This window comes from Eulemur rufifrons, chromosome 3 (assembly GCF_041146395.1).
Source record: "Eulemur rufifrons isolate Redbay chromosome 3, OSU_ERuf_1, whole genome shotgun sequence".
Classification (NCBI taxonomy): Eukaryota; Metazoa; Chordata; class Mammalia; order Primates; family Lemuridae; genus Eulemur; species Eulemur rufifrons.
The window spans coordinates 61,421,087-61,447,431 of record NC_090985.1 but is presented as its reverse complement, the minus strand read 5'-3'; the positions used below and the strand labels follow the sequence as shown (position 1 = coordinate 61,447,431).

At 38.6% G+C, this 26,345-nt stretch overlaps 1 protein-coding gene across 1 annotated transcript in view; it reads right to left on the bottom strand.

Annotated features, from left to right (window-relative positions):
- NIPAL2 (NIPA like domain containing 2) overlaps positions 1 to 26,345 on the bottom strand; it is an 86,058-nt gene that overhangs the window by 9,517 nt on the left and 50,196 nt on the right. Inside the window, exons 5-7 of the mRNA XM_069465603.1 lie at positions 16,292 to 16,413; positions 8,026 to 8,122; positions 1,206 to 1,341 (exon numbers count right to left, since the gene is read on the bottom strand). Of these exons, the coding sequence (XP_069321704.1) occupies positions 1,206 to 1,341; positions 8,026 to 8,122; positions 16,292 to 16,413 (355 nt within the window). The remainder of the gene's footprint in view (positions 1 to 1,205; positions 1,342 to 8,025; positions 8,123 to 16,291; positions 16,414 to 26,345) is intronic.

Genomic DNA, 26,345 nt, shown 5'->3' with positions numbered 1-26,345 from the left:
CCGGAGTGTGTGTGTGTGTGTGTGTGTGTGTGTATCTACACATACACGTACATGGGTATACATGAATTATGTATACATGTACACAAACAAACTTCTTCAGGTAATTTTAATGGGCAACCAGGACTGAGAACCACAGTTCTACAGTGTGACAGGATGCAATTTATCTTCAGTTGTGTCTGTCTTTCAAATTTACAAAGCATAGTAGAAAGTCACTAAATCCCAGAAGATATTGTAGCAGTACCATTTAATTCAGAAGAAGAAAGAGAAGAAACAAGATAGCAAGATTCAAGTATAGAAACACATTCAGTCTTATAAGGAAATGACAGGCAAAACGTTGACAGAACCTTGGGTTTCTACAGTAACTCTCCACAGACCTTGTAACAGGGTCTATACTCAGCCCACAACAATTGGACTTGACATAACAATAGCACCTACAGAAGGAACCACTCTGATTCTGAGTTTGAGCTCTGATTTCCCAGTTGGCACCACGATGGTGCCTTTGCATAGCATTTTGGAATGAACAGAAAACTTTCAGGTCAACTCAAGAGAGCCTAAGCAGGCAAAAGCACAATTCTGTATGAAATGGAGGGGAAGTGATTGGAGCAGATGGGAGGGGGCGGTGGGAGAGAAGAACAGAAATTAAAAATGTTCCATGTCACCACTACTAGGCCCCAAGAGAAACATAAAACAATCATTCTGCAATCCCATGAGTACAAAGAAACTTCTGGCCAAAGATGCAAAGTTCTGGGGAAAGGATTTCCCTCCAGGCCAAACGTCTGGTTTTGTCCATCTCTGGGCAATTAACAAGCATGAGCTAAGAAATGAAGGTGAAGGGTTCATGTATTTCCTATATTTAGAATGAAATCCTGGATGTGGACCTGCCCCTTTGATTTATTGCTAATGACAACCTGTGCATGATGGATATTAATTACAAGCAGAAGAGCATCAGGAAAGTATCAAAGTGCACTTAGCTGGATTAGGGCCACACTTTAGAACTCACAAGACATGAAGGCAATGCTTAGTAAAACTTAATATTGGATGCAAAGGACAAAGCAAGGCATGTTGGCTGAGGATAAGCTGTAGGCCCTTCACCCTTAGAAATCAGTTGTACCTCATTGTAATTATCATCTGAAGCCAAAAAAGATTAATGCTCAGAGAAGCACAGGAATGCCGAAAGCTTAGTGAGTATGCAGAAGCTAACTTACTTGACTTGGAAAACACAAGATGCTATCATGATGATAAACATGATATAGAAGATGGGATAAGTTAGTTGCATTTTATCCGTCATAGAAAAAGTGATCATGCCTGAGACGGCTTTTACTGAAATAACAGTCAATGAGGCTGAAAAAGAAAACAAAAAACACAAATAAAGTACACACTTGAGATAGAATTACAAATAAATATCTTAAGTTTATGTGGTAGAATAGCAAATACACCAATTATGCTTTACGGATGAACACGGTTGTGGGAGGTGTAGCGTAGGATGTGACATTAACCAAGCAGTAGCCCTGTGTGTGGCTCAAGCTCTGCTGGACTTTAAATTTACTTCAATCAGCTAAAGGTCTGTTGTGCAACTGGGTGCTTTTTATCTCTGAAGCAAGGTGCTCATTTTGCAGCCCTAACTATTGAAAGAATGCTGAGGAGGTCATAATTACTGGTAGGGGGGAAAGGCAAAAACAATGGGAGAAGGAGATAAGAAAGATCAGATTGTCCATGTGACACTAAGGGGTCAATGACTATTAAACTATACTGAAAAATTTAAAACCAAACAGATGAAACGACCGCAACGTGAAAAGTAACTCACTCCCTGAGTTTGCTAAGTGTTGTACAAAGTCTCCATGCACGAGCCTTTTTGTTAGTAGATGCCTAGAAGTTTCATCAAAAATACTTTTTGACAAAGACAGTAACAGGAAGAAGCACCAGGACTGAGTACTCATTGCTCAGAGTCAATGGTAAATCTTGGCTTTATATAAGCAATATCTGTTTATTTTCTATGCTAAAGAGGAACTCATCCCTTAGGAGAACAAATTTTCCTTAGGTTCCAAATAACAATTAAGAAAAAGTAACTTGATAAGTTTTTATCACTGTGAAAGCAATGGAGCATTTTCTGGTAACAATCTGTTTCTGTTAGGAAGAAGATAATGCTTTCTGTCTTACATCCCTTGAAGTTACTGCTGCAAATAATTCCATAATTTAGCTGAAACCTACAGAAAGCTCAAAAATAATTTTTACATGAAATCAAATAAGTCAAAAGCAACGTGATGGAGAAATACTGTCTCTGTTGCCATTGATCTACTTGGTCATAATATATCTGAGCTTTATTCCTTTTAGCTTTTGAAAAGGTACTTTGTATATATGTAAATATTCCAAAGAATATGTTTAAAATAGCAGGTGATGGCCAACCAGGAAGAGCTTCGCATAATTACCTTTTCCAAAAACTGAAAATATACTTTAACTTAAAGGGTACTAAGGCATACTTCCAAATTAGGCATTTTCTTTCAGTTAAAAGTTGTTAATTAACTGAGGGGACCAGATGATTAAATTCTAAAAACAAACCCCCCATCTGAATGGAGAGGCCCTTACAGTTAGGCCCCTCTCCATCTTAAAATATCCTTTGACCTGATCCTTTTACATATTTCGTATCATTATGACAATAGTCATATCTTAGCTAATCTAGAAATTTTAAATATCTGTAGAGATCTGTGTGTCACTTGATGATTTAAGTTTGTAGGTTAGCTCCTGAGGGACCTTAATTTCCTCCTAAAGACTTTGTGTGAAATTAGAGCACAATGTGGTTATGGTCTTGTGGTCTGAACAGCCAGGTTTCCCAAAGGGATAATTAACAGAAAAGGAGTTGATCATACCATTCCATTAGCCTCGGAAACTCAGGATTGCAAAGGACCTTAAAGGTCATCTGATTTAACCACCATCTGATCTTAAATTACACTTAAATACAAAACTAGAATTTGTTACTAAACTGCTAAACAATATCTATAATCATTATGTTTTTAAAGCATGCACAATTGTCAACTGATTAATCGCTATTTATTTTAACTCTGCAAGTTATTTCTAGGCTGGTGTCAAGCACTTGTAAGTTTTGTTTGGGAGGGGAGGTTGCTAAGGACAGGTCGAAATACAAAATTGTAATTCAGTATCATTTTAATGTTGCACACATAAAAATAGAAAGTACTTATGTATGCAAAGAAAAAAAGGCTAGAAGAAACTACATCAAGATATTGTCACTGGTTATCTCTAATAATGGGATTATCAATAAACTTTAAATTCATTTTTAAAAATCTATAAAAGTATACCTGTCCATTTAAAAAAGTTTGGAAAATGTAGAAAAGCCTGGAAAGGAAAATTTAAATTACCTGTAATCTCAACACTCACTCCCAAATCATTTTTAACTTTTGGGCACATCATTATTTTTCTATCTATAAGTATGAATAAATCACAATGTGTACATCATATAGTATTTACTACTTAGGAGCTTATTTTCCAAGTATACACTACTTAGGAACCTATTTAACTTTAAGTATTTTCTTTGCCATTGAGTATTGCTCTAAAGCGTGATTGATATTGGCTGTACAGAATGCCTTTGTAGGAACGTCCAGTTTATTTTGGCAATGCCTTATTTCTGGATATTTAGATCGTATTCATTTTTTTTTTTACTTTTAAAAATTAGGCTGTGAAGAATATTCTTGAACATAAATCTTTGTACGTCACTCTGCCTACTTCCTTAGGAAAACCACCTAAAGGGGAATTATTATGTCGACAGCCACTGTGACAGCTTCTGAAATACACCGGCCAACTGCCTTCCAGAGAGTATCAGTCACCCTCTGTCCTACTGTGCTAAAGTGCTCAGTTACACACATTTTTACATTTTTCTTTTTATCTTTCTCTATTTTATTAATTACCAACCATAAGTCGATATTACTTTCATCATTATAACAACACTAGTTTTCCCAAACAGGTGCTGGTTTTTTGAAATTTCGTCCTCTCAGTTTATTCTTAGTTCCTCATCAATAGCTCCTTCCAAAACTTTCCTAGATTGACTTCGATGTCTCCTTATTAGGACCATGAATATTTTATTTACTCATTTGGCTTTGGAAATCAGAGTGTGATAGGATAGGGAACGACTTCCCAGTTTTCCTGCTTCCTGCTCAGCTGAAAGGACCACACTAGAGCTTTGGATTCCTTTAAGACAGATCACAGCCACAGCAGAGGGAACCCCTCACCAGAAGCCAGACTTCTTTCTGCCTGATGCCTTCACTCTCTATTTCTTTTTTTAGTTCTATTTTGTATCTATCGCACAAGCAATATCATGACAACAATGAAGCAAAGAAAAAATCCACCTACTCGCTTTACCACCTCTCATTCATTTCCAGTGTTCCCCCATGTGTGCTTTTAATCACAACGAAGGTAGATACGATGTTCTGTGCTATTTTTCCCACTATATATATAACACTATCAATATTTTTCAAAGCTTCTACATGATTTTCATAATCTTTTTGGGGGGAGGAGTCATTAATGATCATTGTAAAATACTGAAAGAGCAAGATGAGCACACAGTGAAGAGTGGGCATCTTTTTTTCTCATTTCTTACTCTAATGAGAACACTTCTAGTATTTCACCATCAAGTTCTTTGTTAGGAATGCATATTAAATTTTAACATGGCTTTTCAACATCTATTGAGATCATTACACGATTTCCATTTTAAAGCATTTTTACAGATCTTTGAAATATAAAATTACATAAATTTAAGGTATACAATGTGATGACTTGATATTTGTATATATTGTAAAATGATTAGTACAATCATGTTGGTTAACACATCTTTTACCTCACATCGTTATCATTTTTCTTGCGTATGGTGAGAATATTTGATATCGACTCTCAGCAAATTTCAAATATACAATACAGTATTGTTAACTGTTGTCACCATACTGTACATTAGATCCCCAGAACTTACTCATCTTATAACTGTAAATTTGTATCATTTGACCAATATCTCAATATTTCCCTTTTAATTCATTAACATGATGAAGTATATTAATGGATTTTTTAAAGAACACTCCTTTCATTCCCATAATTAACTAATTAGTTAGTTAACTCAAATGTTTATTGTTTGCTTACTATGCTCAGTTCTAAGTAAAGTATATACAGTGTACATAAGAGACATAGTCTGTGTTCTCATGGAACTAATCTGGTAAGGAAGATGAGCTCATAACAACATATAAACATCTAAGTAGAATATGTAAGTACAAATTGTTACGAGTGTTACAAAGAAAAAAAATCAGTTTTATTAAGACCACTTGGTTGTTGAGTATGATTTGCTCTGGATTTTATTTGCTAATATTTTATTTGGGATTTTTGCATCAGTATTTAGTAGTGAAATTAGTTCATAGTGTTTTTCATTTGTTCTATCTTTTTCAGATTTGGGATCAGTACTATCTGATTATGTTTTTTAAAAAAGCAAAAGCTTTCTTCTTACGTCCTCAAATAGTTCTAACAACATCAGAATAATCTATTCCTTAAGGGTTTGAAGACATTACATTTGGAACTGTCTAGGCCTGGTTCTTTTTTAGGATGTAGCTTTTAACACAAATGCCTTCATTTCCTCCACAGTTATTTCCTTTAAAAATAAGCAATTTATTCAAGTTTTCAGACATACGTGTGTTTATATATGCATATTTATCAATCAATCTATATCTCATTTCTTTTTGGAAATGAGTGGTATTTGTGATTTTTCTTTTGCTTCTTTTTCTGATGAAGAGAAGTTGTGTTTTATCAGTTTCTTTTTAAGAATTGATTCTTGGGTTTAGTTATCAATCCATTACTTTTCTATTTTCTATTTCATTAAATTTTGCCTTATCATTAAATGCTTTCTGCTTTCCCTTAGCTTGATTTCAGTTTTTTTCTAACTTCTTGAGTTGAGTGCTTAATTGACTTACATTTAAAACAATTAATCTTTTTTGAATACAGCATTAGTCATAAACTCCAGGTTTCAATATTAAGTGTTTTGATAATAATTTAAAAAATATATGCTGCAATGAAATCTTGGTTTCTATTTGATCCAGCTGCAGTTTAAGACTATTGTTAACATTCCCTGGTGGTAGAGATTTATTGGTTTTTATTTTTGTTATTATTTTTCTGTTTTTATTTCACTGTGCTCTGAGAATGTTGTCTGTCCTATTTCAACTTCCTGGAATTTATCAAGAACTTTTTTAGGGCCAATTATGTGATCTACTTTTGTAAATGTTACACAGGCATTTGAAAGAAAGTTTATTCTTTGTTTTTAGGGTTTAGAGTTCAATATTAGAGTTACTAGTTCAAAATTAAGTATTCAGCTCTTCTGTCTTTACATATTTTTCTGCCTACTTACCTTCCAAGAGCTGAGAGAAGTCTTCTACTTCTCTTATATTTTTGTTAATGTAGTTTTGCATTTTTCTGCAGGTTTTATAGCATGTATTAAATGTGATATTCTTATGGACTGTGATCTTTTTATCAGAATAAATTACCCCCTTTTGTCTCATTTAATGCCTTCTGCCTTGACTTTAATTTCATAGTATCATGACCCTCTGCTTTCATTTACTTTCAATTTGAGTTACCTTGTTTTGGATAAAACTTACATAATCGTCAAAACATTTCACAACCCACAAGGGCCAGAAAGGGTGTTGGCCCTACCACCACTGGAAGAGGGTCCTAGAGACCCCTTGCATTAGTATTTATCGTGGCAGGGTTGGACTTGGGAGGAAAAGACATCAGGGAAGGAGGCCCTAAGGAGGCTTGGGTGGCAGCTATTTTCATAACTATTACAGCTGTACTAGGGCCAATTGGCTGAATTCAGTTTCAGAATTGTTTTTCAAAATCAACCTGGAAGTTTCCCTGAAGTCCAATTTGAGAATCTTATGATCATAACTAATATGTACGATATTAATTCTGTTGTCTTACATTCCTATTTAAAGTTTCCTTCGTTTTCGTTATTTTCCTATATAATGTACATTTTTTGCCTTAGTTGTTTCCTTTTGTTCTTCCTATTTGATAATTTGGAAAGAAACAAATATAAAGTTTCCTTTCTGTTCTCTTGATCAACAGCATACCTGGATATAGGGTAGAATACATGTGTATCTGTAAGTAACTATCACAAACACAATACAGTGGAGAGAACTAGTTGATGAGACAGGAAGATGAAAACCCAGCACCTCGTTAACGTGGGGCTGCATGCTGCTGCAGTGGTGTAAGTACAACCTACCAAGTCATAGCAAACAACACACGACATGTGGGTCATCTTACTGGCAAAGAAGAGGGAAAGAAAGAATGACAAATAAATTCTTAAAAAGGGAACTTCCCAAATGACTGGTGAGATGTCCTAGTATTGCCGTGTATATGAATGTGTGTGAGAGAGAGAGAGAGAGAGAGAAAGACACAGACATGGAGAGACAGAAAAGGAGAGGGGAGGGAGGATACATTAAAATATATATAGTGGGCTTATCTACGCATCAGTTTTCAAATCTTACAAGGTACCTGTGGGGGGGAAAAATGTAAATGGGCTGGTAAACAATGAATGAAAGAAATGTAGTATTTAAGACAATCATACTGCTCATGTTTATGTTTCCTATTAGACATATTTTAAAGGTTTTTTTTAAAATATAAGCAGTATAGATTTGGCTAACCAATTGCTGACACAAGAATTTCCATTGGCTTCATTAGTTTGTTCTTCTTTTAATGTTTTTCAATTATTTACTAAGAAAAAAGTAGCCTCAAATTGTCAGTGAGCAAATAGAATTACCAAGAAGCAAAAATCCTTAAATATATCTTTCAAAGAGTCAAATATATACCAATTAGAGTAATGGACATGAAATCTATAATTTCTATGATTTAGACTCGATTTCTTTCTATAAATCGGAGTTGACAAATACAAAAAATGAGAAAGGAATAGAATGCTCAAGTATTTTACTTCAAGTCTTATTTATGACTTAGCATAGCTCGATTAGAGAATAAGAAAACAAAATATGCCTTTACCTAGAAGCGCCACCAGGGTTAGCAGAATCATTATGTGCTTCATTCCCTTTCTTTTATAGCAATATAGGAGAATGCAGAAAATTAATATTTCTAAAATCTAGAAATGAAAAAGATGGGAAAGGGTAAGTTATTCTACACAAAGTCTTCAAAATGGCGCACTTCTCTTTTTGACTTTGCAGCGGTGCTAGCATTAAGGTTGAGAGTGACTGAGGTTCCTAAGGACGATTATAAATATATGGGAACACTCTAAGGCGCCTCAGCCATCCACACCCAGAGCTCTCACACCACCCATCCGCCAGTGATGCCAAATCTAGATCTCCACTCCTGAACTCCCTGGGACTCTGATCTCATTTATCCAACTACCTATGAGACATTCCATGTGCATGATTAATAGACATACCACACTCATATGGGCACACGCTTGATTCCCTCCCTTCCCAACTTGTTCCTCCTGGGGCCTTTGTCCCTCAGGAAGTGGCATCACCAGACACTGTTGCACAAGCCAAAACGCCTCCCATTTTCTCACTCCCCACCATCCTATCTCTGGACCACCGCATTAGCTTCTAACTCATCTCTGATTGCACTCTTGCCTCTCTATGGCCCAGCCATTCAGCAGCCAGAGGAATTATTTAAAAACACAACTTGGATAATGAAATATTGCATTCATAGAGAAGAACATACATGATATACATCTAAGGTATTTAGAGTGTTATGACAAGCACTCCTGTGTCACTGCGCTCCCCTCCTCCACCTCCCCAGGAACCACTATGCTGAATTGTGTGTTTAGCATTCGCTTTCTTTATAGTTCCTCACATCTTTATGCCTCTCCAAACAACACCCTGCTTATTTTTCCATACGTTTGGACTTAGACGAGTGGAATCATACTTGCTTTTACTTGCTTGCCTTTTTCACTGTGTATTATGTTTATGAAATTCATCCAGGATGATACATGTAGTAAAAATATAAATTAGATCCAGTCATTCCTTTGCTAAACCCTCCTATGATTTCCTATCACATTTAGAGTAAAATCCAAACTCCCTCCTGGATTACAAAGCCCCAGAAGACTTCTCAGATCTCATTTTGTACCCCTTGCTCCTGAATGGTCCACCCTGCGCCAGCCACAGTGGCCTGTTTTTTTTGTTTTTATTTTTTAATTTTAATTCTTTTTTTTCTTTCAGTTTTTTTGCAATTCTCAGACTGCTCCTGCCTTTGGGCCTTTGCACTAACTGTGTGCTCTGTCTGCAATGCTCTTTCACTGCTCTCTGCACGATGGCTCCTCCCAGCCACTCAGTTCTCAGCTCAAATGCCACCTCTCTTCAAGTTCTTCTGTGACTCCTCCGATCTGACAGAGCCACCCGCTCATCCTGCCACAGCCCCATTGTCAGGTCGCTATGGAGCATTTGGCCGCCATCTGGTGTGTTTCTTGTTCATATGTTTGTGTGTTTTCTTTCTGTCTCCCCTAATGCAATGCCAGCTCCAGAACAGGGGCCTTGCCTACTCTGTGTGCCTGGTACACAGTTGGTCGTTCAGTAAGTATTGATGGAATTGATGACAAATCACAGCTCAAATTTATTATGGACAACTTGCCAAAAACAAACAAACAAACAAACAAACAATCTAATGTCTAATACTGAGTGTTCAATAAATATTCATTGATTGACTCTCTGAAATTTTCCTACCCTTATGAAAACTGGAGTGTAATTTTGAGTTCTTAGTTTTATTTTTAACATTTTTTTTTTTGCAGTGCTTAGGATAACCTTAAGCCAAGCTATTAATTTTTTTTTCATAAGAGGTGGCATCCCTGGCCTGAAATCATAAATATGAATGTTTACTTTTCTGACAGTAGACAGGTAAAAGCACCACCACTAATATTTTTCTTCAAAATTGCTGGAGTTACTGACTTTATTATTTTCAAGATTGCATTCTACTTACAGGGCCATCTCTAAATCAACTTAAATCCTGTTTTTATTCAAGGTTTGGCTTGTTGATTTGTTTTTTTCCTTTAATCCTCTATGGGCATGGGCAGTAGCAGTAGCAGGCCCATATCTTTCTCATTTAAAAACCTTTTAGGAAAAACCTTAATATGGAAGATCAAATCATCCCTTATTCTTTTCTTCTCCTGGTAAATTAAACCAATTATTTTAACTTTTCCTTTTAGGGCTTATTCTCCAGGCCTTGAACTGAGTTGTGCTACAAAAGCTATTAAACGCCTCTCCCTTTGCCTTCCTTGAAGCTGCCATCAAAACACTGGGTGTCCCAATCTCTGTGCAACTCACCAATCATTAACAGAAATATCCCTTTAGGCTTGGTCTTAACCACAGGCTTCATTTTTTCCCAGAGAGACAATGAAAACAACTCACAGCGGTGTTCAGGACCACTGTATTTGTTGCTGCAGAAAAGAAAGCTCTTCCTCCACTAACCACAGAAGGTGTGAGCTAAATCTATTAGCATGCTGATTATTCAATTTTTAGAGGAGGATGAGGGTAGTTGTTATCAGTTCTAAAATCCACATTGGACTTTTCTAGCAAATTCCATCTCTGTGGCTTCAGATAAATAAAACATGAGTTCCCATTAACCCAGAATGACTACAGTTGCCCTGGGTTCTGTCTTGTAGCAAGAGGTCACACAGCTCCCAGGAATAAAATGTTCAAGCGTTATGAATTAATGTTAATTTTTTTCTAACAACATTTTTTTCTCTCTGGAAACATCAATATTCAAGAAGCTGCAATTTGTGCTGGTTGCTGCGCCCCAGAGGAGGCTGTTTCTGATTGCGATATCAGAGGCCAGCACCTCCTGCGTGCCCACCACACACTGCACCGTCCTCGGGGCTTTTCTTGTACTAATTCACTGAATCCTCACAACCTCCTTAGGAGGTAGACAGGTCTTCATTTGACAGGTCAAGAAACGGAGGCTCAGGGGGATTAAATGATGCAGCTTAGTGGGCAGAATAATTGCCCCCAGGAGAGGTCTGTGTCTTAATGGAGGCTGCGAACATATCACCTTACACGGCAGAGGGACTTTGCAAATGTGGTTAAGGTTATGGACCTCAGCGGGTAGATTATCCTAGATTATCTAAGTGGGTCCAACAAAATCACATGAGTCCTTAACAGCAGAGAAGCTTCCCAGCTGCAGTCACAGGGAGAGGCGATGGAGAAAGACCCAAGCCAAGGAATGCTGTTGACCTCTAAAAGCTGGAAAAGGGAAGGAAACAGATTCTCCCCTGGAGGCTCCAGCAAGGAACTCGGCCCTGCCAACACCTTGACTGCAGTCCAGCGCAGCCCGCGTTGGACTTTTGACCTACGAAACTGTGATAACTTCGTGTTGTTTGCGGCCACTAAGTTTGTGACAATTTGTTACGGAAGTAATAGAAAACTAATCCAGGTGTTGGTACCTGAAGTCCATCCAGAGGCATGGAATCTTCAGGATGAGTTTTCTGAATCGATGTAGGATTTTCGGGATTGGCTCCCTAATCTAATCAGATGTGAAGGCACTAATCACCCTGTTTTCAGTGGTCAAAAGGGCACTGGCAGTCCATGTGGCAAAAGAATGGACAAAATTTTACCACCCGATGCCTTGCTTCTGGTACCAAAATCTGAGCTGAAGTTTATCTCACCTTCTCTCATCAAGTTCTGTCTTGGAAGAGTAGCCTTTGATATGACTTCTTTGTCCAAAAGAAATGAACTCTGTACAAGTTCTCTCTAAGGCCAAGTTTGGACAAAGATTTGATCCTTGGTAGTTGGCTTTATTCATTCTGCATAGAGAGGCGTTTAGTGGAGTGTTGTGGAGCGTGCACCCCGGAGGTGGACAGCCTGGTTTTGAATTCTGGCTCTGCCACTTAGTATTGATGTGACCTTGGACAAATTACTGGACGCCCCTATGCCTCAGCTTCCCCATCTGTCAGATGCAGAGGACAACAGTGCTGAACACGGCGAGGGAGGGACATGGGGCAGGTAAAGGACAGAATGCAGTCCGAGCTAAGCACAGGGCTGAGCCCTCTCAGTGAGTGCTGGCTCCTGCTACCTTAGAAGTGGCCCCCAGTGCAGACGCACAAGTGCTATTTGCATTTAGACAATAAAGCAAATGAGCATTGTGCCATAGATACTGATGTCATATAAAAACATCCAGTTTTCTCCCTTCAGGTTTTTAACACCTGATGCTGGGTTTGGACGCAGCTTTGCCAGAAAGGCTGACTTAATAATCAGCTTTGGGGTATAGAATTACACCAAACGACAGGCTTGGCCCCTGCCTCTGCTGATTTAATTTTTTGTCTGGCAGAGAGAAAATGAGCGCTGTGCAGATTATTTTGTGAAGGATTTTATGTTCGCAACAGAGGTTTCAATTTGAATACTCTTTTGGAATATCTGGGTGGGCAAAACGGCCATGATCAAGCCTGCCAAAGAACATGAAGTAATTGGGGCTTAGGGCTACATTTCCTAACGTGGGTTCTGCAGATGTGTTCTTAGGTATTACTCACAGTTGGTTCTTCCCAGAAAAGAGCCTGATGGTCAAATAAGCCCGGGGCATGCAGGATGTCTCTTTCTTAAAGGACTTCTAGTTTTTAACATGCTAACAGAAGGGGCCATGTTTTGCAGCATCTCTCCAAGCTAGTTTGACCTTGAAAACCCCACTCGTTTTTGCTTTTTGGCAAGCGTGGGGGCTGGGGGAGTGCCCATCTCTGGCAGACAGGCTGGGAAAGGCTGTTTTAGTGAGCGAGTAAAGGGCACTTCATTCTTCTCTGGCTAGTGGACACTGGGCTTCTCAAATCACTTTCCTATAAAAAAGAGTGCCAGGTCAGAGGAAAAGCACCTGGGCCTCATCTCTGCGAGGGTTCCACTTAATGTAAGTCTTGAAGGTCAAACAAACGTCCACCTGGATCAGGCAGACACATGACACAAGGGGACAATATCAGCCAGTCCGTGATGCAATTTTACAATCCCCTTTTTGAATGATATACAACTTATTCAGACTTTTAAATATTTTTATTCATTTTATAAATTATATTTGATCAGTCCTGAAAGCCAATTCAGGTGCTGTTATTTATTCCTGGTGGGATACATAATCAGATGCATGATATGTTAAAGAATAGTCTTAATTACTATAATTATGATCTCTGCAGTCAGTCATAATAGAAAAAGCACAGAATCTGCCATATCTGAGGAGTAAATGTTAATTACTTAGATGTTTAATAGATTCAAACCAAACTTCAGCTCATGATCTTAGTACACAAGCGATTACTTTTACAGTCTTTAGAGATGCAACTATACAATTGATTTAATTCCAAACTAATGTAATATAGATTTATTCCTGTTAGAGTCTAACGCCAATGGCGTTATTCAAATGTGACTTTATTAAAGGTTTATTTTATGCTATCTTATAAATACCTGGAGTCATTTACATTTTTCTCCGTGGCATTTACTGTCAAATATACTTTCATTATCTTAATATGATTTCATAGAAATATGGATCTTTCCCAAGACTGTAAAATTCTTGCAATAGGAATTCTTTTTTATAAGTTGGGTGTCTAATCACCACTGAATGGATAAGTGAATAAATGAACGAATGAATTTATTTTAAGCATTGACTTTGGAAAATGACAAAATGCAATGAATTTCATAGTGCTTTCTGTGGAAATATACAGTTTAATAAAAAGTGGTTTTGATCTTTCCAAATGTTTTCTCTGCTATTAAAACAATACAAGATACATCATCATTAAACAATGCTGTTTATTCCAGGAAATAAGTCTTGATGCATCTTTAATCTCCAAAGGATTCGACTCAGGCTATTAATTTTCTGGTCTTGGGCTATGTGACCCTTTTCTTACTGGATGAAGAATTTGTTTTGCCTTTAGGCAAAGAGTAATAATGTGTTGGTAGGACTTCAAGTCTGGACTACCATGAAATATTCAACAAAGTATAAAGAACAGAAGTAAGCCACAGAGATGGAAATGCCTTCTAGTGCTTATAGTTGATGAAGGAAAGCTGGGATAGTTAAAGGACTGAGTGTGGTGCACAAGGAGGAAGATAAATGGGGAAGGGGTAGGCACAAAGGATGACAGGGACGGGAAAGGCTAATCTGAGTTGGGAAGCCCAACCCTAGAGGTTAAGGGAGGCCACGGAGTAGGGAAAGAGGTGGGAAGTGACAGAGCTAGGGTAGAAATAAGTTCCATGAGAACAGAATTCAGGGCCATCACATATAAGGAACAGGTATTTAAATGGGCAGGGCACTGTGACTGATGGGCTGATTGGGTGATTGGTCAACCCATAGTACTCCATGCCCTGAAGAAGGGCAGGGTCCTCTGGAATAGAACAGACAGGTAAATAGACAGAGAGACACAACAGCACTGCATTGTGTGGCTGGAGTGGCTAACTGACCAGATTTCTTTTTTAGGAAGATACTTGTGGCCACGGTGTTGACAACGAGTAGCAGGGAGACAGATTCATTAAGGGGCTGCTGGCCTAGTCCAAGCAAGAGATGGTGAAAGCTGGAATTAATGTAGCGGCAACAGGATGTAAAACATGGTCATATTCAAGAAATTTTAAGAAACATTCAACAGGATGAGGGCAGGGGGTGGGGAATGAGGGTCTAGGAGAAGTCTTGTGTAGCTCAGGTTTCCAATACGGGAGGCTGATGTAGAAAATATAAGAGAGGAGAGAGTTTGGAGGGGGGAAGACATTGAGTTCAGTTTTTGATATGTTACATTTGAGGAAACTGTGGGACATCTGGGTAGGAATAGTTAACAAGTAGACAAATGAGAATGTAGTCTGGAGCTCAGGAGAGGCCTGGGAAAGGGAGGTAGGTCTAGATTTGGAAGTCTTTATAAAGGAGGATGGTGGGGTGGGCAATGGGAGCATTCTGGAAAGCCTTGGAAGAGTATGTAGCGTGAATAGACACAAGGGGTTGGCAGAGGAGGAAGAGGTGCCCGAGAGCCTGGGATGGATTAGTTAGAGAGGAAAAAGAGAGACAGGGAAAATACACTGAGGAAGTAGGGAAGAAAGAGTTTCCAGGAGAAGATGAGCCATGGAGTAAATGGTGCACAAGATTCAAGAAGAATCTGGACCAAAAAAAGCAATTCCATTTGGCAATTCTTGGAGAGAAATTTACTAGACTGGAATGAGAGAGGAGTGAATGGGAGCTGAGGAAGGGGATAGGGCCAGCAAGAGTAGACTATTTGAAGACATTTTTGGTGGTGAATGGAAGAAGGTAAATAGGACAGTTTATTAAAGGGTATGTAGTGAGTGAATAATTTTTTTTTTTAAACAGAGGAACCTAACTATCTTTATAAGCAAGAGAAAGAAGTAGAGAGGGAAACTTCAAAGAGAAAAGGCCTGCAAATATTTGTGTTCTAGAGGTCAGAATTATATATCAGAAATGGTAAGATATACAGAATTCTTGTCACATAGACTAGGAACTGCTGCTGTAATGTCCTGGGTTATATTTGGAGCAAAATTCACCAATAAACATGACCCTGTAAATGCCAATGGCACACTTTTCAGTAGTAGGCATATAAATTAGGATCGCACTATTTTACCTGATAGCTTTTTGAGATCACTTCTAATCCTAAAGATGTATAATTCTGTGCACTCTGATTCTTTTTATTGGATTCATGACTATTTTACCCATCCAATTCTTGGTCAAATGCTCAGCTAGACTCCCCAGTTTTGTTCTTACTATCTGCCCAAATCAACGTCTGTAACAAGTTACACATCAACCATTTCGATCATGTTCTATCTTTAAACACCATATATAGGCACTGCATCATATAAAATAACCCAACTGACTTCAAATTTCAATATCAGCTCATTTCATTCTTTCTTTTATATGTCTTTTCTGTATCATACTATTGCTGTCTGCTCTCTCAATCTGTTGCATTGATCTCAACAAGCACTTTTTGGGGGAGAATATTTATCTTGAATAAATTCAGCAACGCAAAATGTGATGCATTTATTGTCTCTTGACCTTGGAAGAGAGTGTTCTGTTTTGTTTTACTTTGAGTTGTCCTAAAATATATTGCTCTGGAATTTGCTGGATTAAATGTTGTGGAAATTGTTCCAGTGACAGGTCACCCCCAAGGAGAGGATACCTGGGAAACTAAGGGTGCATCTATTGCAGACTTAGTATTTCTAATACTTTGGTATTGGTCAAGTATATTTACACTTTAATAAGATATTAGTGCTGAGAGGAAAAGATATTAGTTCTCTAACATCTTCATGTACCAGTGGTCTAGATAATATGGCTTCAGGGATAGTAAAATATTTAAAATTCTTACCACATAGATCAGGAACTGCCAGCCAACAAAGTAATACTGTACTGTTCTTGCTGAGATGGCCTGAGTTATATTTGGAGCAAAGTTCACCAATAAATATGTTCCTGCAAATGCCAATGTCGTACCTTTAAACAAAATTGAAAAGAAAAACCAAATTGAAAAGGGGCACTTAAAGCTTTTTGTTGATGCAGACATTGCTTAGAGACTGAGCATTACTTGTAAAAGTGCCAACAGTCCCTCCTATTAAAATATTATTCATCAAATCATCCCTAGATAGCATCGCACATTTACCTGAAGGCGTTACCTTTAAAGGGGGAATAGGGCCATGGAATGGATGGGGCAGGACATAACTTCAGATTTCTCTGTTGTTCCAGATGAATCCTGGCCTCTTCAAGGAGGCTTTCCCCAAAGATGGAAGAACACTGTGCATATGGAGATGTGAAAACACAGCCAAGCTGACTGTTTCCACGTGGGCAGTAAGTACATGATGGATCTAGATCCGTCTAGATCTAGATCAAAGAGCCCAGAGGACATCATATGATGATTTGCTCTACACATACTTACCTTTGGAGCCTTTACACACACACTTGGGTGATTTAAACTTTGAAACTCTGGTCATGAGCACCTTAATCACTGCCATTTAGGACAGTCCTTTTGTCAGAAATAACAAAAGTGTATGCTGACTTTGCTGTAGGATTTTAATCAATCCTATCTAGAATCTAGAATTCCAAGGTTAGCGTAGAAAAAAAAAAACAAAAAACAAAAAAAACCCACTTCATAAACCTATATAAGGAGCATGCTACTGTCATCATTGTACCATTACTTAAAATGATGGAGGAAGAGAATATGTGGGAGGGGTGGCCACAGAAGGAGGGGTGAAGGGAGGACTTGCCCTTCCAAATAACACTGAAAACTTGCTTGTTGATATATATACTTAGCAGTCTGAGAAAAGCTGATCTATACAGCATTTTTCAGACAGCACACTTGAAAACATAACTCGACTTGTTTCACCCCTAACGCCAGTGGTATTATGGATATAGTTCACAGCTAGCGTTGACTCCAACCTGAAACAATTTTGTTTGTCTACAAAATCTCACCATGTGAAGGCACCGATTTCCTATTCCTCTTAACCAAATGATTTAGGGTTTGAACTTTGGTTTCTGAGAACAAACAGCATTTGATTTTCTTACACAAGCTAGACAATAGCTATGCTACAAGAAGCTACAAGTAGATTTCCTCTAGTGTAACACTTGATTCTGTAATACTTTGTGAAGGCATAATTTTTAAAGCTATTTCTTTTTTTTTTTTTTTTTTTTTTTTTGAGACAGAGTCTCACCCTGTTGCCCAGGCTAGAGTGAGTGCCGTGGCGTCAGCCTAGCTCACAGCAACCTCAAACTCCTGAGCTCAAGCGATCCTCCTGTCTCAGCCTCCCGAGTAGCTGGGACTACAGGCATGCGCCACCATGCCCGGCTAATTTTTTCTATATATATTTTTAGCTGTCCATATAATTTCTTTCTATTTTTAGTAGAGGTGGGGTCTCGCTCTTGCTCAGGCTGGTCTCGAACTCCTGAGCTCAAACGATCCGCCCACCTCGGCCTCCCAGAGTGCTAGGATTACAGGCGTGAGCCACCGCGCCCGGCCTTTAAAGCTATTTCTAATGACAATGTTAAAAATGAAAAATAATATACAGTATTAAACATTATAATACTCTTTTTGCTATATCCCATAGGTTTTGATATGTTGTGTTTTCCTTTTCATTTGTTTTAAGAAATTTTTAAATTTCCTTCTTAACTTCTTCATTGACCCACTGGTCATTCGGGAGCATATTGTTTAATTTCCCTGTGTTTGTATAGTTTCCAATGTTCTTCTTGTTATTGATTTCTGATTTTATTCCATTGTGGTCAGAGAAAATACTTGATATGATTTCAATGTTTTTGAATTTTTAAAGACTTGTTTTGTGGCCTAACATATCGTCTATCCTTGAGAATGATCCATGAGCTGAGGAGAAGAACGTGAATTCTGCAGCTGTTGGATGAAACATTCTATAAATATCTATCAAGTCCATTTGGTCTATGGTGCAGATTAAATCCAATGTTTCTTTGTTGGTTTTCTGTCTGGATGATCTGCCAAATGCTGAAAGTGGAGTGTTGGGTCTCCAAAGATTATTGTATTGGGGTCTATCTCTCTCTTTAGCTCTGATAATATCTGTTTTATATATTTGGGTGCTCCAGTATTGAGTGCATATGTATTTAGAATTGTTATATCCTCTTGCTGAATTGACCCCTTTATCATTATATAATGGCCTTCTTTGTCTCTTTTTATAGTTTTTGTCTTGAAATCTGTTTTATCTGATGGAAGTATAGCTACTCTTGCTCTTTTTTGGGTTCCACTTGTATGGGATATCTTTTTCCATCCCTTTATTTTCAGTCTTTATAGGTGAAGTGTGTTCTTGTAGACAACATATAGTTGAGTCTTGTTTTTTATTCATTCAGCCACTCTATGTCTTTTGATTGGAGAGTTTAGTCCATTCACATTCAATGTCATCATCAGTAGTTAAGGACTTACTACTGCCATGTTGTCATTTGATTTCTGTTTGTTTTGTGGTCCTCTCTTTCTTACTTTCTTTCTGTCTTCCTTTGTTAAAAGTGATTTTCTCTGGTAGTGTGTTTTAATTTCTTGCTTTTTATTCTTTGTGTATCTGTTGTAGGTTTTTTTGACTTGAGGTTACCATAAGGCTTGCAAAAAACATTTTATAACCAATTATTTTAAACATATGACAACTCTGCTTACAAACAAATAAGCAAGCAAAGAGAAATCTAACAGGAATTCTACACTTTAACTTCATCCCTTACCTCCACTTTTTAATTTTTTATTGTTTCCATCTATATCTTTTTATACTGTCTCTCAAAAAGTTGTTGTAGTTTTTTTTTTATTATAAAATAAAAAGTTTATTTTGAATATCTATCATTACAAAATTATAATTTAAAAAATCTTATTGATTACCATTGGTAATTATCAAGATACCAACTCATTGTTCTAAACTTTTAAAAATAATTGGAAAGAATGAAGCATTTATTTCAGTTTTCAAAGTAGCCAGCTGTTCCATAGTAAAAGGTTCTCTTTGTACAAATTTCAAGTAATAAATATGTTGTAGTTATTTTTGATAGTCTTTTAGTCTTCCTACTGAAAATATAAGTGGCTTACACACTGCAATTACAGCAATAGAGTATTCTGTATTTGTTTACTTACTGTTACCAGTGAGCTGTATACCTTCAAATGATTTCTTACTGTTCATTAATGTCCTTTTCTTTCCTATTAAAGAACAACTTTTAGCATTTCTTGTAGGACATGTCTGGTGTTGATAAAATCCCTCAGCTTTTGTTTGTGTGAGAAAGTCTTTATTTCTCCTTCAAGTTTGGAGGATATTTTTGTAGGATATAATATGCTAGGGTTAAGTTTTTTCCCTTCAGCACTTTGAATATGTCATGTCACTCTCTCCTGGCTGGTAAGATTTCCACTGAGAAATCTTGCTGCCAGACTTATTGGAGCTCCTTTATATGTTATTTTTTTCTTTTTTTGTGGTTTCCTTAGGAACTTCTCTTTATCTGTGATCTTTGGGAGCTTATTAAATACCTTGAAATAGTCCTGTTTGGGTTAAATCTGCTTGGCATTCTGTGATCTTCTTGTACCTAAATATTGATATCTTTCTCTTGGTTTGGAAAGTTTGCTGTTACTATTTCTTTGAATAAACTTTCTACCCCAATCTTTCTCTCTACGTCTTCTTTAAGGCCAATAACTCTTAGATTTGCCCTTTTGAGGCTATTTTCTAGATCTTGTAGGCATCCTTCATTCTTTTTTCTCTTCTGACTGTATATTTTCAAATAGCCTGTCTTCAAGCTCACTAATTCTTTCTTCCGCTTGATTGATTCTGCTGTTGAGAGACTCTGATGCATTTCTCAGTCTATCAGTTGAATTTTTCAGCTCCAGATACTTTTTCTGCTTGATTTTTTTTTTTTTTTATTTCAATCTCCTTGTTAAATTTCTCTGAAAGGCTCCTGAATTCCTTCCGTGTGTTGTCTTGACATTCATTGAACTTCTTCAGGACAGCTATTTTGAATTCTTTGTCTGAAAGGGGACCTATCTCCCTCACTCTGAGATTGGTCACTTATACCTTATTTAGTTTGTTTGGTGAGGTCATGTTTTCCTGGATGTTCCTGATGCTTGTGGATGTTCGTCAATGTCTGGGCATTGAAGAGTTAGGTCTTTATTTTAATCTTCACAGTCTGGGCTTGCTTGAACCTGTTCTTCTTGAGAAGGCTTTCCAGGTATTGAAAGGGAATTGAGTGCTGTGATCTAAGTCTTTGGTCACTAAAGCTGTTTCTGCACTGGTAGTGGCCCAAGCCCAGTAATGCTGACTCTTGCAGACTCCTGGCAGCACTGCCTTGGTGGACTTGGGTAAGATACAGGAGAATTCCCCAGATTATCATGCAAAGTCTCTCACTCTCTTCCCTCATTCTCTGTGCTAGGCTGCTGGAGTTGGGGGACGAGCGATGTGGGCACTTCCTCATGGCCACTGCAGCTAGGACTGTGCCAGGTCATACCTGAAACCAGCCCAGCCTCACCCAAACACCATGGTGACTGTTGCCTGGCTACCTCTGATGTTTATTCAAAGCCCAAGGGCTCTTTAGTCAGCAGGTGGTGAATCCTTCCAGGACTGGTCCCTCCCTTCAGGGCAGGATATTTCCTTCTGGCCCAGGGTGGGTCTAGAAATGCTGTCCAGGAATGAAGGCCTGGAATCCGTGGCTTCAGGAGTCTGCTTGGTACTTTATTTTACTGTGGCTGAGCTGGTACCCAAGTTGCAAAACAGAGTCCTCTGAACTCTTCCCTTTCCTTTCCCCAAGGGAAAGAAGATTCTCCCTGAGCTGCACTGACTGGAATTAGAAGAGTGACACAGGACCTGGGTTGGCTGTCACCGCTGGTGTCTCACTGGGTTACGTGCACCCAAAGTCCACTGGCTCTGAGCCAGCACAGACACAGGAATTGCCCAAGGACTGCAGTCTTTGTGGCCCAACTGCATTATAAATTTATTCCAGGTCCCAGGCTGCTTTTTCTCAGCCGGTGGAGCAGCTAGCCGGAGCTCAAGTTTCGAGGCAGAGGAGTTTCCTGGGCCAGCCTGTTTTAAATGCTTCCTCCACGGATGCCGGCAGAGTTCTGCCCTGCGCTGTGTTCCCCTGTGCCAGGGTGGCCCCGAGTTTCAATGCAAAGTCCTACAATCACTTCACTCTCCCTCCCCTGGGCACACAGATTCTGTCTCCACTAGGTGCACTGGTGGGGCCTTACAGAGGGATGAGGGAGGGGTGGTGTATGCAATGCAAGACTGTCTTCTGCTCTCTTCCATGCCTCTTTCCTTGATATAATGTTAAAACCAGGTACTGTGATTGCTCACCTGAGTTTTGTTTCTTCCAAAGGTGCTTCCTTGCGTGGACAGTTATTGAATTTGATGTTCGTGCAGAGGGACAATTGGTGGAGGTTTCTATTTGGCCATCTTGCTCTGTCCCCTGTCCCAGTTTTATTTTTTTACATAAATGATAGTATATACACACTTTTCTGCATCTTGCTTTTTTCCTACTCAACGGAACATTTTGGAGGACATTTCATATCAGTATATCTAGGATGGTCTCATTCTTTTTAAGTCTGCCAGGATCCCCTTATACGGAGGTAGTATGATCTACTTAACTTTCCAGTGTTGTACCTGTTTCACGTCTTGACACATCCCTCCCTGTTTCACATCCGCTTTCACATTTGCCATCTGTGCCCACCCATCCCTACCAGTGTACGTCTCCATTACATTTCAAAACTCTTTAGAAACAAAACCTAAGTCCCTTTCAAATATATTACTTCATTTGGGCTTCACATCACCGTGAGTTCAGTAAGTAACTCCGCGGCAGCTCAGTAGCTCACACATTCTTTTTTCTTCAAAATTTTAATTTCAGCTACCTCTGACAATTACAAAGGCAGTTCTGGATAGCCGCTACCAGTTGTATGCTTGTTTATTTGATGTTATTCATATTTTTAAATGTGCTTTACTGTCTCCTTTATGAGTTGTGTGCACATTTTTTGTAAGTGTTTAAAAGTGTTGAAGACAGTCATTTGCACTTCCTTAAATAAATTTCTTTAAAATTTATTTATATTCCACCTTTTTCTAAAAGTGGCATGACATGTCAGTACCTACTATTTTTATTTCAGTAAAGCCACAAATATTCCTTCTTTTGAAAGACACAGATTTCTAACTTAGAGAACTTGCTATTAATAGTTTACCTTCTGCTGGCCCATTTGCTCAGAGGAGTATCCGGCCGTGTGAGACCCTGAAGGAAGCTGGGCAGCACCAACGTGCTCCTTGCCCAGGGAAGTGGTTACATTCTGGATCAAGACTTGGATCCCAGAAAATGAATCCAAGCTGAAACTGAAATCCCAGAGCTTAGGCAAGTTATTTATCTTGCTGTGACTCAGTTTCCTCATTGCTAGGTACAAAATAAGTTATCACACCTGCTAGACCCCAGGAATTTGGCTCTGCAAAAGGCCAGTCTGGGCTCTGAATATGTTGGAAAGCTCACTGAGAGGCCTGATGTCACAGTTGACCCTGGACAGGTCCATCTCTAGGTGCTGACTGCCTGCTGTGAGTCAATGGCTCTCTGAATTATGCTTATCAATTAATCCAAAACTGAATCTCTCATGTTATAGCCCAGGGATGATCAGGGACTGAGACTGGGGCTGTCTCTAGGAATGAAAAGGACAGGCAGGAAGGAATTGGCTGGCATCTTCTGACTAGTGAAGAATTCTCCCCACTGCTTCCAAAAGAAAACAGAAGGAAGGAAATAATCAACAGAACAAAAGAAGAAGAAAAAAATCATAGTACTATGTCTGCTACCCACAGCTAACCTCAGGGAACTGGTACACAAAGCCCCAAGATCTGGATATTGGAGGGGACCCAGACAGCAGTCGGGCAGCTGTGGGTAAGCTGCAGGTAGGAGCCAATGTCTGGACGCTGGGCCATTCACAATGCAAGGATGGGGCTCCATCCTCCCCACTCATGCCCAAGCCTGTGGCAGATACATTTTCTCATCAAATACAACTCAAGTCTCTTAAAAGTCTACACTGGTCTGGTGGGAGTCCTAGATTTAGCTTGATAAAATACACAAATATCAATAAAATCTCTTCCTATAAACTTGCCATATGTGCAAAATAGCTAATCCCTGTTCTTTATAGTAGACAGACTAGGTATACTGGGAGGGCTAAGAGAGAGTAATAGTATTTTTTTTAAGGTGAATGTTCTTAAAATTATTGATTTCATAGACAAGTCTGGCTGACATGAGAGTCACAGTATGGTCAGCATCACATTGAAATGCGATGATAATAATAACTATAATAGGAATAGCTAATACTTGTTAGCATAATTCTAAGTGCTTTATGCATAACTAATTTAATCCTTACAATGGACCTCTAAAAAATGATTTACTATTGTGTTGTTACACAATTTACAACATATATCATACATAATTTATATAGTATATAATTTATAATATGCATAATATATAATGTATACTCTTAAACTATTACTATCCATATTTGACAAATGCGAAAATTGAGTTATAGAGGATATAACTGTCTTGCCCGGGATTTTCCAGCTAATAGGAAGAGAGCTGGGGTTGAAACTTGGGTAGACAAATTTTCTTAACTATTACACTCTACAGCCTCTTGTACGCATTAAGGATAAAGGCTGCTAAGTGGACAGCTCAGACTGTCATTCCCATTGTTGTCCACGTTGAGTGGCGCCCCCAGGAGCTGCACAGAACATGCAACCCGAGGCTGGATGCAGCATCCCCGCTGGGGATAGGACTTGGTTTCTCCTGGCAGAGGTCCCTGGGGTCCCTGAGTGGTCTCAGGTAATTTCTCTGGCCCTAAGTTTCCTTTAGAAGAGTATTCCCAAACTGGTATTCCCTGAAACCAGTTTCATAAGAGACGCTCCACCAAAAAAGGTCCCAAGGCAAATATATTTGGAAATAGGTGAGTTAAACAAACTTAAATAGGTCCTTTACTGGAAGACCTCTCAGATCCTGTAATAATGCATTAGTGTTCACCATGGATCTCCCAGAGGAGGATATGGTTGTCATATTTTCTAAACATATCTGACCATTTACATTGCATTCAAGTAGCGTTTTGGGGAATATTTTATACTTTACTTTGGGAAATACTTGATGTTTAACTGCATCCAGCTGTGAGAATGCAGCCTTTGTTTCAGGAAGATATCAGTCTTCTGCTGTAAAAGTCTCCTATAGATAGCTATGGACCGAGAATGAAGCACAAACATGGTCAGAGGAAAAACATCCCAGAATCAGGCTCCTTCAGATGCTTCTGTTCACTGGCACCCCTCATGTGCTGAATTCCTCACCTGTGCAAGCTGCAGATGCTAAGATTTACTTGCACGTTCTTCCTCACCTGGCATCCTGTTTCCCAGACCACTCCTCCCTGTAACTAAAGCCTGAAATTTTGTCTCTACTCTCCAGCTGGACGCCAACTAGTACTAACTGCCTATTTTCTGACCGCTGGAATCTGGCTTGACCTGATTTCCAGGAGCCTAGAGGGTTGTTTAATATTCAGCTAACCTGACACCAACCAAGATTGCTGTCTGATTTCCGGGGTCCCTGCAATGTATCTCCTAATCAACAGGAGCCTCGTTAGTGCGTTTGTGGGATACCAGGAGTCGCAGAACACATTGGACTCCTTCGTGTCAAACCATGTGGGAATCCCCTCCTGTAACTATGATCTCTACCGATTGCTCAGGCTTTCGGCAGCTAAACCTTAAAGGAGTCCGAGATTGGAAAGTCTCAATATGTGGTGAATCCAAGTAGTCCTGGAACCACCACCTGAAAGGTTCCTACTCTTGAAGCAACTCTGAAACCAAAAGAGCCAATCTGTCCTTTCAACTAGAAACGATGGGTCATTTGGCTGTTGTGTCTCTTGACATGCTATCTAGGGAAACTCTTTCTAGGTGACTTGAAGTAATCAAAGTACTGGTCTCTGGAGAGTGCTGATGGGTTAACTCTAATTTTTATTTCTCTGATGACACTATCCGGGCTTAAATCAACTAGGATTGCACAGACTATTAGATTCGGTATTTTTGATGACTGAGGGAGAAGAGAGAAGATACTATAGTTTTTGGCTGATTGAAAGGGAGAGAAATCTGGTGCTTTTTAAAGGAAAAATAATCATTAAAATAATTTAAAATTATTAATCCACTAAGAATCAGAGTGCAGTCCAAAGCCTGTCATTGAGTTAATAATAGTTGGCAATTTCTTTCAGACATAGCTTTTGTGAGGTCATTTTTTCTGAGACCAGTGGTGAAAAGCTTCATAGCCACAGAGCAACATTTGGCAATAAATTAGTTCAGCTTGTTTCCACATGGTCCCCAAGTCTTCATTTGTTCCATCACGAAAAACAAACTTTCATTTGCTTAAAGCAGGGAAAAATAAATGGTTTTTCTTTTCACATTCTGACAATTTAATTTTTAGCATGCTCATATGTTAATCTTTAAAAAACACCACTAACTACTCTTTTCCCTATTTGGTTTTAGTCTCTGTAAAGAAAAAAAATGCAATCTTTGCTTTTAACAGAAAGAGCTAATTTTTCTCAAGGCAACAGCAATAAGGTCCAAAGAAAATACACGTGACTTAACACGTTACTGAGTGAGATTGGGGAACAGTCCTTCCCCGGACTTCTCTAAGTATGGAGTGGGTTACTACATCCCAGATAACGATAATCTTACGATGTTGCTAGTTGGAGACAAAGGTATGGAATAGGGGACTAAATCTTTTTTTACTCCTGTGACACAAGATTAAAGGCAAAAATTGATCACTTTTAACCATGGTATGAAACAAATGTGACTTATCACTTATATACCCCTACTCAAAAAGCATTAAGTTAGGAAGGGGCATAAAAAACACAACCAGAGTTGTTGGAAATGTTACCTAGATTACTACAGTTTGAAAAAATACTCAAA